Here is a 15,824-nt window from a genome sequence, read left to right as displayed (position 1 = left end):
CGAAACATAATTTATAATCTAATAACAAAATAATAATAGTTAAAATTGAAGCCGAGTCATGTAAACTAAGACTTATCCACATAAATCATGAACTAAGCCACAACAACATACAGAAGATTGCCTTATAAATAACTCATTCTTATCACCTCAACCCCAATGGTTAATCTATAATAATTTCCCAACGATTTGCCCTATAATGAACACTAATGCCTTATTGAGAATTTCACTCTAATACTCCAACATACAGTAAAAAAAAAAACATTCATAATTTTCTCTAGAGATTGCATTTGCCATGCAATCTTTATCAATCATTAACCAATTCAGTGATTTGCTATTTACATTGTTGATAAGAAGAGAAAAGAAATTAAAATGGCAAACCTGCAGTTGTTGCCTTCGATGTTGCGGCGTTCCGTTCTTTTTTTTTTTTTTTTCTTTTCTAATTAATTAAGTACTAAAAGTGATAGCCCTACTAGTTATTTTAAATAAATAAGGAGTATAGGGTATTAAATATATTACCACTTTAACCCATTAATTAAATAAGTTATTTAAATTCACCCCTAAATTAAATAACTTTAGTTATCAATTAGTCCAAAGTACCCATTAAAAATTTACGGGGTGAGTCTTTTATGAAATAAAAAGGCCCTAGTACTCAAAACGACCTAATGGATCGTTACAACCTCTTGGGCCAAATTTAACACAAACTCATTTATTGAGAAATTTATGTAGACGTCTAACTCACCAAAAGTAGCCTAGTTAATTCTTAGGCAATTTAATTTAGAAAATTACTCAAATAAGTAAAGATATACTAGTTAATTAGTTAATATAATTATAGTTTAGCTAATTTACAATTCACCACTAATATTTAGCGTTAATTAAGGTTCGAGTTTGTATAATTCGCACGCTTGTATAATTTAAAATTTGTAGAACTTTTGTGTGATGTAATTTTGTATAATATAATTTGATAACTGTTTAAAGTTCAGATGTTTGTGATTGTATAAATTCATGATTTCGAGTTTATACAAAAATTGCTCAATTATACAAACTCACCCATGAATTATACAAACGAGACAGCTTAAACTATATCTACAGCCCGTAAATATGCTAGCTAAGGAACATAATTGAGATACTTGTAGTAGTTATTTATGAAATTCCCCGAATTTAATTTGCGTTGAAATCTCTTACCTTTTCCTTATCTCTATTATTTTGCTACAAATTACTAAATAATGGATTTTTCAATATTAAATATTAGGGAAAAAGCATCAATTCTCCTTTAAAGTTGTACCAAAAAGTCAGTTACACACTTAAACTATCATGGCTACCTATTATACACCTAAACTACCTAAAAGTGAAACTATTACCCCCTACAACTGACGTGGCAAAAAAAAAGAGCAGCGCGTCAGATACAAGTCAGTTAAAAAAATAAATTAAAAGACAAAATCACCCCACCCCATATCTTTTCTTCTTCACACCCACCTATCCTCTTTTTCTTCACCCATCTCCATTTATTCTCAGTTTGAATCTTGATTTTTTTTCTTTCAAAACCTATTAAAGTAAAAAAAATTAAAAAATAAAATCACCCCACCCCCATGTCCTTTCTTCTTTACACCCACCTACCTTCTTCTTCTTTACACCACCTCTATTTACTCCCCATTTTGAACCTTCATTTTTTTTTTCAAAACCCATTAAGAAGAAGAATTCTTCTCTCTATTTTGGTGGAGAAGACGATTGGGGTTTGGGGGGGGGGGGGGAATTAGTATAAAACATAGTTAATAAAAGAAAGGTTAATTAGTAAAGAAAAGAAAAGAAAAAAAATATAAAAAATCGGATGGGTAGTTAAAATTAATTAGGATTTAATTAGTATAAAATATAATTAATAAAAGAAAATTTAATTAATAAAAAAAATAAAAAAAATATAAAAAATCGGATGGGTGGTTAATAATTGATGGGTAGTTAATAATTAATTAGGATTTAATTAGTATAATATATAGTTAATAAAAGAAACGTTAATTAATAAAGAAAAGAAAAGAAATATAAAAATTGGATGGTGGTTAATAATTAATTCGGAGCTAATTAGTATAAAAATATAGTTAATAAAAGAAAAGTTAATTAAAAAAGGAAAGAAAAGAAAAAAATATAAAAAATCGGATGGATAGTTAATAATTAATTGAGAGTTAATTAGTATAAAATATAGTTAATAAAAGAAAAGTTAATTAAAAAAGAAAAGAAAAAAAAAGAAAAAATTATAATTTCTGACGTGACGATGACGTGGCTCAATGTGGCAGCGAGTGTAATATACCACATACTATGAGAGTGGTGTTAGTTTCACTTTTAGGTAGTTTAGGTGTGTAATAGGTCGCCATGATAGTTTAAGTGTGTAATTGACTTTTCGGTACAATTTCAGGGGAAATTTATGTCTTTTCCCTAAATATTATTATATTATAACTTCTTTGAAAACTATCTATTTTGTTCGATTTATAATGTAAGTTTGTCATGTATATTTGTATAAAAAGTGTATCGAGGTTGTATAAAAATGTTGATATAGTGTTTATACATTTTTTTATATACAATGTATAAATATATATAAACTCTAAACCCTGTACTATTATACGTTATGTTATATAAACTTGAAAAACAGAGAATTCCTAACCGAAGAGAGTTCTACGACGACTTGTCGAAGAAGCTTAAAAAGCAACATTAAAATAAGTTTAGCTTCGTGAAATTCAATTCAAACTTGGCTATTTCATATATAAAAAATAATTTGGCTATGCTTATTGCAAAATCGTTTATTTGGCCAGTACGTACATACATGTAAATATTCAACTTGCTCATTTATGACTCATGGTCGATGGTATTTAGATCAAATCAATTTGATTTTGAAAAAAGATAATGTTTTTATGATGTAATTAATTATTCATAACCAAAATTTGTATTTTTTTTTATATAAGATTTAAAAATATTCAAAATTATGAACATGTATCGTGGTAGGATGATTATTGATTTCTTTATTCATGTCAAGATATGATTTTAAAATATTGAGAATTATGATTATGTATTGTGACAGAATAGTTGATTTTTGACGAGTTCCAGAACCACGAGCAAGAAAACGGCATGGAAGAAATCATATATTCGGAGAACGCAAACGTTTTCATCCCTTCATTATTAAATAGAGATGTCGAGCTCGAATATTACACTCAAATCAAATAACACACAATTGAAAAAACTAAAAGTTATAACTTGATCCAATAGGAGTGTCTTGAATGAAATTACATAGAAAAGAGGGGTATGTATAAAAAGCCTTTGGTGATTCGTATTTTTCTTTGCAAGCTTAGGGAAAGATTCGGGCAGAATTGCGCGTGGTCGTCTGGCTGAGGAGAGGAAAGCATGACGTAAGAATCACCCTCATGTAAGATGTTTCTTCTAATCAATCATCTTTACTTGCGCTCTATTTTGGTGTATGTTAATTGTTGAGTTTGTTTTGGTTAGGGTTTTGTGGCAAAACCGGAGACTGGTCCTGATGGCTGTGTCAATTTGATGGTCTGGCAATGTTCTATCCCTGGTAAACCTTCGGTAAGTTTCTTTATCTGAATTTTTCTTAGTAAAGGTGAGAGGAGCCACTGTCATTGTGTTTCTTTTCAAATTTTTTTGCTAGTTTCTGTCCTTGTTCTCAAGGATTTGTGTTATTGTTCCTGTATTTGCTACTGGATTTGTGCTTCTATTACCTTGTTGTTCAGGTTTATGTGGTGGTTAAAGAAATGATTTTGGGCGGAATCACTAGTGCATAGCATTTTTCTCAAGTGTTGAGGGGTCGTTCTTGTTTTTTTTCTTTTTTCACTTGCTTCTACCTAATCTAATCTGCTGAGAACTTGTTACCGGGATTTCAAACCCTGGTCTTACATGGTCTATTTCAGCTTAATATTTTAGGCAAATATTAGTTGGGAGAGGAAAGAATTTGAGAACTTCAGGCTCTGTTTGGTTGGCTGAGACCTCTTGTTTCTTTATACAAGGTAAGTTTGACTGGTGGCAGATGGCAGTAGTCGTATGTCGTGGGTACTCATTGTTTCTGAAGCAACAGATGGGTCATTGCCCACTTCAAGATGATTGGATCTTTGTAATAGGGAAAAGAAGAAGAAAAGGGGAAGATTATTTTTCTTTCATTATGGAACCTGTTCTCCTTTTGATTTGAATTTGAATTTTCACCTTGAATATACTAACAGCTCCAGCTGGGCTATTACAACCACTGATTCCACGTCTGCTAGTCGCTTTCTTTTCAAGTGCCCAATCTAGTCCACCGTCCAGATGGAATAGGGGAAAAATAAAGAAAAGGAAGATTATTTTTCTTTCATTCACGGACCTGTTCCCTTTTGAAATGAATTTGAATTTTGGCCTTGAATATACTAATTGCTCCAGCTGGGCCATTACAACCACTGATACACTGTCTACTAATCATTCTCTTTGCAAGTGTCCAATGTGGTCCACCGTTTGTCCAGTATCTTTATTGCCTAAGCCTGGAAACAAGGAAGAAGCAAAAAATGGCAGATTAGGTTATGTTATCTTGTGACCTGAGTAACAATCAGGAACCTGGGAGAATTTTTTAGGACATTTGAGCGAACAACAAAATTAGGATTCATGGTCTTTGAAAGTAAATATTGTTTATTCAAGTTTGACCTGAAAGAGACGTGAGATGATGATAAAGAAGAAAGATGGATATAATAGATATCCAGGCACAACTTCTTGGAGTACAACAAAATGTAGGTCAGTCTTTGAATTATATGGGATGTTCCTAACAGACAAAAAGCCATTTTCTCACACATCTAAAGGAAGGCAACAAACAACCCCTTCTCAGATCTGTTCTGATATAAAATATGATTTTTATCACATTATTTCCTGGTTAAACACCTGAATGACTGAAATCTATCTGTTTGGTCAAGTTTGGAGGTGTAAACAGTGATATATGAATGAATTTATTAGCTTTGGACCATGTATATGTTAGCTATGGACCTAAATCAATTTTCTGTTCTTCTGTGGTAGTGATAGACACTTAAGTCCTTGAAAAAGATTTTGCATTTTGTGATTGAGAGAGCAGGAGAGAGATTTGCATTGCTCAAAACAAAGTAAGTCAATAGAGGATGTTCAGGAGGCATACATTCTACTCGATGGTTTCGCTTGCCGCAGATTGTTTTCCTTTCTTTTTCTGGGTTCCCTTGTTTTGGTACATTTCTCAGTTGATTATCTCCCTTTTTCTTAACCAAAAAATACTAATAATAATTCAATAGAGAGGAGCCTGGTAAGGTAGTTTCTTATATTAATTATTGCAACAAAAGTGATTTTCATGCTTTCCTGTGTTTATTATGGGGTGTAATAGCTTCATTTTTTAGGAGAAGCGTAAATGTATTTCTCAAGTGTTATAAGGTTTGAACTTTAATAGTTTCATAATGACTGAATGAGGAAAGGGAAGAATGCAGGTGATGTCATCACGACCCCTCTTTTTGTACCACTAAGGATGTTTAACGCTACTTCACCAATTGGTGTACAATGGGTTTACGTGGAGTAGCAAGGCTTACACTTATTCACATGAGTTCATTCAAAGTTCCTTATCCTTTCATATGAATTTTGGATAAGACATCTCTGAATCAAGGTTGAGTCAACAAAGCATCTCAACGTTGTGATTTGTATTTGGATTAAATTAGAGTTCATGTCGTCGTCCTCAAACAAATAATAAGTTTAAAGACACAGACTGCACATAAATGCCGTGTCACTAGAAAAAAATGTTGTCATGAAATGATTTTTGGAGGCCATAGGTAACTTCCTCAAAATGCTAATCATGGATCAAGCTGGCCCACATTTCATGTGGAAACTCTCTGTCTTTCTCTCAAATTTGCATTACCGACTCATTTCTTTTGAAATAGTTTACTTTTCACTGGTAGTTAATGTACCTGTGGAAGGAAGAATCATTTTCAGTAACTTTGAGTTAGTGAATACTGAATCATTTGCTTTCACACTTCACTTCTTGAGTTTCATTTTTGGATATTTAGTATTGGGTTAAGGCTAGATAGTTTAGGTTTTCCCTTTGAAGATATTATGCAAATATGTACTGTAATCAAAATCCCTTTCTTGCCTCTTTCTTCACCTTGTTCCCTCATTTGATGATTGTGAAGAATAATATATCTTATGACTGGTGTAGACTGACTGGGATGACGGTCACTATCCACTAACTATGCACTTCAGTGAAGACTATCCAAGCAAACCCCCGAAGTGCAAGTTTCCACCAGACTTCTTTCATCCAAATGTCTATCCTTCTGGAACTGTATATTTGTCTATTCTCAATGAGGATAGTGTAAGTACTTGTTGCTGCCATTGCATTATTTTATGTTTTGCTGGTTGGTATTTACAGCATTTAATTGAATCTATGGATTCTTACTCTTGCTATTACTTGTTCTTAGGGATGGAGGCCAGCCATTACAGTTAAGCAAATTTTGGTGGGTATCCAAGATTTGCTTGACCAGCCAAATCCCAATGATCCAGCACAAACTAATGGTTATCAGCTCTATATGCAGGTGCTCTACTTGAGTTTGACGTGTATTTGCTTGAGTTTCCTCAAGTTGGCATTTTTATTTTTGACATTCAACATTCTACCTAGATTATTCTTTATTAATCCTAATCCTTGTAAGGTTTCAATTGCCATATGTCAATTATATATGCGTAATACATAGTAACAAATAACTGTACAACGCACTTGAAATCCATAAAATTTGTCATTCTAGTCATTACTTGGTTGTAGGAGCAAAGTGACACGTAATTGATTTGTTCTAACTTCTAGTCAAACGATTCATAATTACCTTACTTGCAATCAAGATAAAAATATGCATTGGGAGATATGATGCTATATGGAAATAACTCATAGGGGTCATTTGGTTCAAAACAAGTTTATCCCCATTATAATCATGGGATTATCTTCCCACCTTCTATAGGGGATATATAATCCCAAGATTTTGGTATATCTTTATGCTAAGACCTACAACCAAACAGCCCCATAGTTCCTTGAATAGACCAAATCGACTTGACTGTCATTATGAATAATGTGGCATTTGCTTTTGCAGGATTCAGTTGTGTACAAGAGGCGAGTGAAGCAGCAGGATAAGCGATATCCAGCTCTCCTCTAGTTTTAGCTCTGCTTGACGACTCTGTAATTAAATTTGACTGAGCAACTTTCTCTTGATTCTTAGCAAAACCAATAGTCCTCATTGACATAGTCGCTCTGTGGCTAACTTTGGGTGCTTATCTTGTCTATGATTTTTCTCTTGATTCTTAGCAAAACCAATAGTCCTTGTTGACATAGTCGCTCTGTGCAACATGCATGCTTTCTCGTGTTTTTTGATTACATTCAGAATTGTACAAAATCATTTTTTTTTTTTTAAAAAAAATTTCTCCTCTTTACTTACTGAAGGCCCTTGAGAAGAGTTGGGTGAGGGGAGATGTAGGAGAGAGGAGAGTGTTAAAGGTCCTTTATTTATTCTGGTTTCTCTCCTTTCACTCATTAATCATATGGAGCTACTGTCAAACCTCTCTATAACGGTGTTGTTTGTTGGGATATATTTTGTGAAGTGGATGACAGTATTGACCTGACATCTCTTCTCCTCCTGCCCCTTCTGCAAATCCTTTTTCACTGGCTTGGCACTCATTCAGCCAATTAGTCATCATTTATAGTAGTTGTGTGTGCGTAGTTACGTAGTTTTTCAATCGCCATGAGACTAAGTATTCTCTTGGAGCGTTCTTCATCTGCTCTTTCTCTCTCTCTCTCTGTTGTTTCTCTTTCTTTGCTCCTTTTGTAAATAGTAAAATAGTAGACATCAAGTCTAGCAAAGGGGGCAACATTTTTGTTAATCATCCCGTACTACCATCAAAATGTAATTAATTCAGAATTCAAAGCCAATGACCAGTTTTTATCTGGTCAATTTTTATCCGTTAAAGTTGATAATGCTTGCATTTAAATTTATTTTACTCATCATTAGGGTCCATCACATATACCTCTTCAACGTCCCGCTAAGCAAGAACAACTACTAACACCAACTCTATCTTAACGACCGTTAAAGTCCCTTTCTAGTTGACTCAGTAACATTACTTTTCTAAAGCTAATTGTTTTAAACTACATTTTGGTGCATATTTCCACAAGCAAAGTAGTGCTCTCTTTTTGAAAAGGTAAAGAGTGTAATTAGAGAAATATTTTTTCTGTAAAATTGGGGGTAGGGGATGATGGGTGATTACAAGATGGGAATCGAATTCTCACCAATAAAGTGAAAGTTCGTATGGTCAATCAAATTGAGCTACTAAGATTCTCCATGTAATTAGAGATATTATCATAACATTGCTTCTTTTATTTTTCCCCCTAAAATTAAAAGGACATAAGTTGTCTTTGCGGTTCTCAAGTTAAACTGAAAACGTGCAAGACATACAAGAATTAGCTTAATTGAGCTTTGCAAGTAATTAGTTTAGCAACCCTTTTTAGAGTGTCAACCATTATATTAAGAAAATAATGTGATCAAATTCATGCATCTGAATTATACAAGTTTTGAAACACCGACACCATATATCCCCTTAGAGATTTCACAACTCATCAGTATCTTCACCTTCTTCCTTAATTAATTGAGCATGCCTTTATTTTGTTCCAACCTATAAAAAAATTCAAAACTTTATATTAATAGTTATCATAAATCATAATGATAATAGAGATAATATATACACCTAAAAAAAATTGATATCTCCCTCTCGCTTCTAGTTTATTCTAGTTTTTTCTTCTTCATTCAGTAATTAGTATCCACATTAAAATCTCAATTAATTAGAATTCGCACAACATAAGGCTTATTTTAGGGGAGAAGCACTCCGTAATATTTTTTTTTTACGTATTTAAGATTCAAATCGAAACCTCTGATAAAGAGTGAACGAATTAGTTTGTTCCTTAGACACACGTTTGATACAAATATGGGTTTTCCGAATTCTCTTCCCGGCCATGTTCCCACCGTCCCACGTATGGTTAAGTGATAATATGAAGCTAAGGTATTTAATGTTAATTTATTATAAACAATTGGTGAAAAAAATTAAATATAAATAACACATATTTTTTATTTATTTATTAATTTAATGTCAACATCAAAATTGAAGTGATGGATATGATTAACTTTTCTATAACAGAGTCAATAAACTAATTTCACATAGTGTATTCGTTTATATGTTTAAATAGTATAAAAGAGTACTGCAAATTATATTTTTTTATAGTTTAAAATATTTTTAAAATATTTAAAAAATCACAATCAAAAGAAAAACTGCTGGCTCCCGTAATTCAACAAATGTGATTCACCAAAAATAATAAATAAAAAAGAAGAATAAGAACTGATTCTTCAAATCTTTTTTGCTATCTTGTCATTTTTGTTCTTTTCATGACTTTAGTGTTGTCTTTCTACCTGATGTAACAAAGAAAAAGCAATAAAAACTAAAAAAGAAAAGGTTATTTATCTTTCCCAACTCATAACACGAACTCAACAACAATAATAAATTTAGTGTAATTTTATAAATAAGATCTGAAGAATATACACAAATTTTACTACTATCTTTATTGATAAATCAGCGCATATCAGAAATCCAAGTAGAAAACACAAAGATAACACAACAAACTGATAATGACTTCCTCCATTGACCAAAAAAAATAGTTTACAAAAAAATTCTGTTCAAGAATAACATCATTAATCAAATTACAACTCAATCATATACAATATCTTCTTAATCAGCGCATATCAGAAATCCAAGTAGAAAATACAAAGATAACACAACAAACTGATAATGACTTCTTCCATTGACCAAAAATATAGTTTACAAAAGAATTCTGTTCAAGAATAACATCATTAATCAAATTACAACGCAATTATATACAATATCTTCTTAATTTAGTGATTACAACGACTTACAAACAAATTAACAAATGAAATGAAATTAATATCTTCTTTAATGCCCTTGATGGTCTACAATGTCTCATACAACCAAAAAAAAGGTACAAAATTATGATATTTCATTTGATTCTTTTTTTCTTTCTTCAATATGCTACAAAGGGTTAGGAGATCTTGAATAACTATTACTATTATCCAAGACAATTTCAAATAAATCACCTTCAGACTCCAAATCATAATCTAATACTTGTTTCAAACTATTAACAGTATTGTTATTGCTTCTTGTGTTACTTCTATTGAGCCATTGTGCATCAATTCTACCCATTGAGAAAAGTTCCTTGCTGTCTTCATATCCAAGAATTGGTGAATCATTTTCCATTAATGGGCCAATGAAGCAAGGATTTTGTGTCCTTTGTAGATTTGCTGGTGGATATTTAAATATACTTTGTCCAAGATTTACTAGTACTAATATGTCACCATTTGATGCTAAAGTTGGGTAAAGCGGGTTCCCAAATTCCTCTGTTTTGCAAAGAATTTCATGTACTAGCAATGAATTCACTGTGAAAAACACCTTCTTTTGGCTTGGATTGTAACCACAACCAATTACTTTTTCTGCTTTTCCCCACTCTTCTCTTTGTGATTCAAACACCAATTTCATTCCTGAAAAAAAATATTCAAATATTGTTACTAAACTTCAACAACAACAACATATTCCGTGTAGTCTCACTAGCGGGGTATAGTTACTAAACTTCATTCACTATAATAGTAAATTCACATTAAAGTAATTGAACTTTCGTAAGTGTAACCGTAAAGTCACTAAACGTTTAACCACAATAATAGTGAAGTTCCATGCCTATGCCGTGTCATGCTAAAGTACAACAACAACATATTATAATTCCACAAGTTGGGTTGGTGAGATTAATGTGTACCTTTTCAAGAGGTATGAATTGGAGATGTGGAAGATACATTAGTCGAAGCTTCTTGAAAGAAGTTTTCATTTCTCCAAGAACTTCACGGACACTATCACTAGTGGCTCATTATTGAATACTAAAATGATTTTACCTAGGAAATCTAAGGGAAAATGCAATGAAATTAAACTTTAGCCACTGTAATAATGTCACTAAACTTTACCATTACAACAAAATCGACGACTATTAAGGTAACTTTACTATTATAATGGGTAACGTTTTATGACTTTACTTTTTTAATGGGTAAAGTTCAGTTACTCCAACAATAAAAGATAATACAAGTGATTATTTGGTTATTGACTTGTTGTCAGAGTGTATGTTGACAAATTTTGTTTGTGGCGTTACGATTCCACAATGTTGATCATGGACAATTAAAAACACAAATGACTGTTCACTTATGTGACTTTTGGAAAAAGGAATGGTCTAGTAAATAAACTTTGTTATTGAATGCAAGAAATAAAATAAAATGCCCACTATGAAAAGTTTATGAAGTGCTTAAAATTTGACTTCTACTACTCTGTTTAGGCATTCTAGCTACTGCAAATGGACTAAAAATTACTCTCTCCATTTCAATTTCCTATGTTTTTTTAACTTATCTCCTTCTTTTAAGAACTCTTTAAATCTAAAGAGTAGCACGTCATGCATCGGACGGGGCAGTTGAGCAATTCAAGCGAACCGTCTTAACCTTATTCCAACATAGGGACAAAAGGGAGAAGTGTACCACGAGATTAAAGAGAATTTTGGTACATTCTACATAAAAGTCTTCCTCACTTTCGACATTTTTAAATTCCATATCAAGTAAAAATCAGACAAACAAATTGAAACAGAAACAAAAAACGTATGAGTAAAAAGAGTAGTTACCATCAAGAAAAACAGAACCATTTGAGTTGAATCCAATAGAACCTGGATAGCTGCCTGGAAGCTTATGTGGAAGAGAACCACCACTTGATAGCCCAATTGACAACAGAATGAACTGATCACTCTCCTTTGATTCTTGAATTTTTTGATGTCCATTTACCCTATGATGATGATGACTACTACTTGTAACATGAAGCAAAGACTCTGAATTAGCCTTTGAATTAGAAGAGTCCTCTCTAATAAGCTTAATTTTCTCCAAATCTAATTTATCCTCTTTTGTCTTTCCCATAACTTCAAGATTATTACTACTACTATCTTGATTCCAAGGCAAAATAGTAATCTCAAAATAAGATTCTTGAGGAAATGATGAATTTCCCAAATGGGGTCCTGGTAAAGGCAAACAAGTTCTAACAACAGAGGAAGCTGACATAAATTTACAACTTTTGTTGAGTTTTCGAACACCAGAATTGAATCGAATTTTCTGCATAAAATCAGATGAATCTTGAAAAATTTCCCAACTCATATCAACCTCAAATACATTTTCACCAACACCACCACATGATCCTAAAAGGGACTTAGCTGATGATCTAACGGATGGAGATGGAGCATATGATGTGAAAGCAAATCTTGACCATCCATTTTCAACAACATCAGTTACTAGTGATGGATGATCAGACCAATTGAAATAGTTGTGTTTGAAAACATAATAATTATTAGTTTTCTTTGTACCATCTCTTTCAAGATGATGAATATTACTTACATGATGATGATGAAGTTTTGAAATCCCATTTTGCAAATTTTCTGAATTTGATTCATCTCTAGATTTTCTTGGACAACATCTTCTCTTAATAATTGTGATTAGAATTAAAACAAGAATCACACTTGAAACTGCTACAAAACTAATCTTTAACCATTCTTGCATCTTCAAATTCTTTTGGGCTTAATTGAGAGAAAGTTTTGGTTTTTATTTTTGGAACAGAGGAAAAACATCAAGGTGGCGGCAAGGGAAAGGAATGCTTCAAGAAAGACAGCAATAGAGACCAAAAAGAGAGAAAGTTGACAATTTTATTTTATATAAGTATATAAAAAAGGAATCAAGTAAAGGAAGACGAAGTAAATGGAAAGAATGGGAGTGGCGTGCTAGGCCAAGAAAGATAACATTTACACCTTTTCTTTTTTGACAAAAAACTGCTGGCACACTCATAAATACATATTAAGAGAATTGTTGAGTTTTTTTTCGGTATAAAAAAATTATTGAGATTTTTTTATATTTTTTTTTATTTAAGAAGTTTTTTAATTATTTTATATTTTTAAGTACACCAATTTATGAATAATCAAAAAGATAATAGTGAAAAATAGTTTTTGATTTATATTCTTAAATATTTTTCTTAAAGAGTGTATCAAACCTCAATAATTCACTTAATACGGACTCAAGGTTAATTTGACATCCCTTTTAAGTAACAATAAATAAATTGATAATTTTATTATATTATTAAATATAATAAGTTTAATATTTTGAAAAATGACTATAGATAATAACAAAGAAAAAATAAAAATTAGGTGATGAATTATCTTTTGAGTTTCTAAATTAAGCAATTAAAAGTGGATGAAAAAAGTATCTCTTATTAATTAATTTATGTAATATTATTTGCTTGATCACGAAATATTAAAAAGAAGAACTGATTTATTTTCTTATTGTGTTGTCATATCAGATTGCTCTCATCTTGATCAACCTAATAATATAAGTATATGTTATTTTCATCAATACATATATTGAGTAATTCAGGATTTTAATCAAATTGTTCCTTATTTATTTGTACTTCTGTTTTAATCTTTTAAATATGAGCATGAGCATCTTTAATCAATTAAATTTGTTACAATGAAAAACTCTTGATCTAACTAACAAAATGAATTTAAAAATAAATGGTTACAACCAAAGAATACTACTAAATACTCGATAAAAGTCAATGGAAAAAATATTGACCCACTTTTGAACCGACTAAAAATTTGACTAAACTCATCTACCTTTGCGTAATAAAAATAAAAATCTATCATAGTTCAATTGGTTCTTCAATCATTTTATTTTAAAAAATTAAATCAGATTTTTGATCAAAAAAACAATCTAGCTTAAACTGATTTTTTGAAATAATTTTTTTAAGTTTTAAATAATTCGATGTGAGGAAAGGAATGTTGCATCGGTCCAAACTAAAGCTTATGCAATTAAATCAGATATACACATGTAAAATAAAAATGAGAGCTTAGTCAATTATATTAAAAATATGTTTTTGTAATACTTAAACAGTCAAGCTTAATTATTTTTTTTGGGCAAAAACAATTAATTGAGCTCGTTGATTTTATTAAAATAATAATTTCTTTTGGATTAAACCGATCGAGTTAGTCATTTTTTCAATCGGTCGAAAAGTTCTCCATGTTCTTAGTAGTGTTTTTCAATAATCATCGTTAGTTTTTAAATCTATTCTATCAATTGGACCAAAAGTACTTTACTTTATTAAAATTAAGGGACTAAATTGAAGATGCCTAAAGTCATATTTAAACAGCCTAAATAGATCTCCTTCCATTAATAAAGGACAATTTTGGTCAAAAACTTTAAATAGTTTTGCAAAGCTTGGTCATATAACAAGAAATCACCTAATTTGTTTTAATTTGCCACTATAAGCTTCGATAAATAAAACAGACTTCTAAATTTCAGATAAAAAAAAGTTTTAAATTATTTAAATAAATTATTTTATTAAAAATAATAATATTTTAATTATTTCTTAACTTTAAAGAGTAATAATTTTCTGGAAACAAAATAAAAAAAATATCCTCATAAATTTTTGGGCATCGTTTGTTTTCATTTTATTTTCAAAGGACATCGAAAGGTAATTTTCTTGTGTTAGTGAAGCCTTCCAGAAAGAAACAATATTCTTGAATGGAGGTCAAGGATGCATGGTTTGACTTGTGTCAAATTTGCCTAAAACAAAATTAAAAGAATTCAAATAGTGAACCTTAGTGGAATAAAGATAGAGTTTAGACCTTATTAGTAGTAATGTTTAATTTGACATAAATTAATTTCTGACTTATTTGTATAGTAGATAAAACATAATGATTATACGTATTAATTTCTCATTTATTTCCCTCAAAAAGTTTATGAGCAATTGAGCATACGCAAGAATAAAAAGTATTGAATTCTTTTAACTATGCGAATAAAGTCTTATATTGATAGCTAAAAAAAAAAAAGAATTGCTTATAAGGTGTTTGATACTGTTAATGGATACGAGGCCTTTTGAAAAAATCGCACCAGCTATATCTAAAATTGACAATATTTCACTGCTTTAAGATTATTTTGGGGGAATTTTGACCCAACAACTCATACCTTCGATTTTCTCTAATTTTTCAGATTAAAGTCAAATATGAACAAACTAGCTAATGAGTTTAGACCAGAAAGTTAAGAGGAACTAGAAGAAAAGGCATAAATGTTGAAATCTACGAACTAGATTAGGATTATCTAAAGTTTTTGCCGTTTAAAGATATATTGGCAAATGTTTGATTTCACTACATCTGCTTTAACTTTTCCGTTATATATACATGGGTAGTCCAATTTCTTTTTTTTATTTTTTATGGACCAAATAAAGGTAGCTCAGTGTACTAATACGTTCGCTATGTGCGGGATTGGAGAAATGACCGGATCATAAAGGTTATTGTACACAATCTTATTTAATATTTCTTCAAAATGTTATTTTCATAGCTTGAACTTATGATTTCTTAATCACATTACCATAACTTTACAAGTTACAATTGCTTTAATTTATATGAAAGAAGTTTTAATTTGAGACATCACGAAGGAAAGTCTTAGATTCAAATAAATTTTACTAGTCAATTGTGATTACGAATTACTTGCATGAATTCTGCACAAGATATTATATGTTCTAAGGTTCTTTTGAGTACTTTTATCCAACTTTATCTTGGCGTTTAACTGTGTAGAAAAGTTAAAAATCAAAAGTGGGGAGCAAAATTACAAAAACGGGAAATTTAAGGAAAGAAACTGATGAGAAAAAGCTAG

General features: G+C 30.9%; 2 protein-coding genes across 4 annotated transcripts; one reads left to right on the top strand and one right to left on the bottom strand.

The window, feature by feature from the left end:
- Nucleotides 1-3,208: 3,208 nt before the first annotated feature.
- On the top strand, nt 3,209-7,397 carry LOC129904215 (SUMO-conjugating enzyme SCE1-like). 2 transcript variants are annotated; one of them, XM_055979757.1, is made up of 5 exons: nt 3,209-3,386; nt 3,484-3,567; nt 6,182-6,334; nt 6,441-6,554; nt 7,098-7,397. In XM_055979757.1, the coding sequence occupies exons 2-5, from the start codon at nt 3,532-3,534 to the stop codon at nt 7,158-7,160; spliced, it is 366 nt and encodes a 121-aa protein (XP_055835732.1). In that variant the 5' UTR covers nt 3,209-3,386; nt 3,484-3,531; the 3' UTR covers nt 7,161-7,397. The 2 variants fall into 2 exon arrangements, with proteins under 2 accessions (XP_055835732.1, XP_055835731.1); XM_055979756.1 differs by having other exon boundaries at nt 3,210-3,403.
- A 2,416-nt stretch (nt 7,398-9,813) lies between these two features.
- LOC129904526 (protein SSH4) lies at nt 9,814-12,938 on the bottom strand. Of its 2 annotated transcripts, XM_055980088.1 has the most exons (3): nt 12,522-12,600; nt 11,765-11,940; nt 9,814-10,595 (listed from the first exon to the last, which is right to left on the bottom strand). In XM_055980088.1, the coding sequence occupies exons 1-3, from the start codon at nt 12,575-12,577 to the stop codon at nt 10,090-10,092; spliced, it is 738 nt and encodes a 245-aa protein (XP_055836063.1). In that variant the 5' UTR covers nt 12,578-12,600; the 3' UTR covers nt 9,814-10,089. The 2 variants fall into 2 exon arrangements, with proteins under 2 accessions (XP_055836063.1, XP_055836062.1); XM_055980087.1 differs by having other exon boundaries at nt 11,765-12,938.
- Nucleotides 12,939-15,824: the final 2,886 nt, after the last annotated feature.

Source organism: Solanum dulcamara, chromosome 9, assembly GCF_947179165.1.
Source record: "Solanum dulcamara chromosome 9, daSolDulc1.2, whole genome shotgun sequence".
NCBI classification, from domain to species: Eukaryota; Viridiplantae; Streptophyta; class Magnoliopsida; order Solanales; family Solanaceae; genus Solanum; species Solanum dulcamara.
This window is presented reverse-complemented; position numbering and strand designations above follow the sequence as displayed.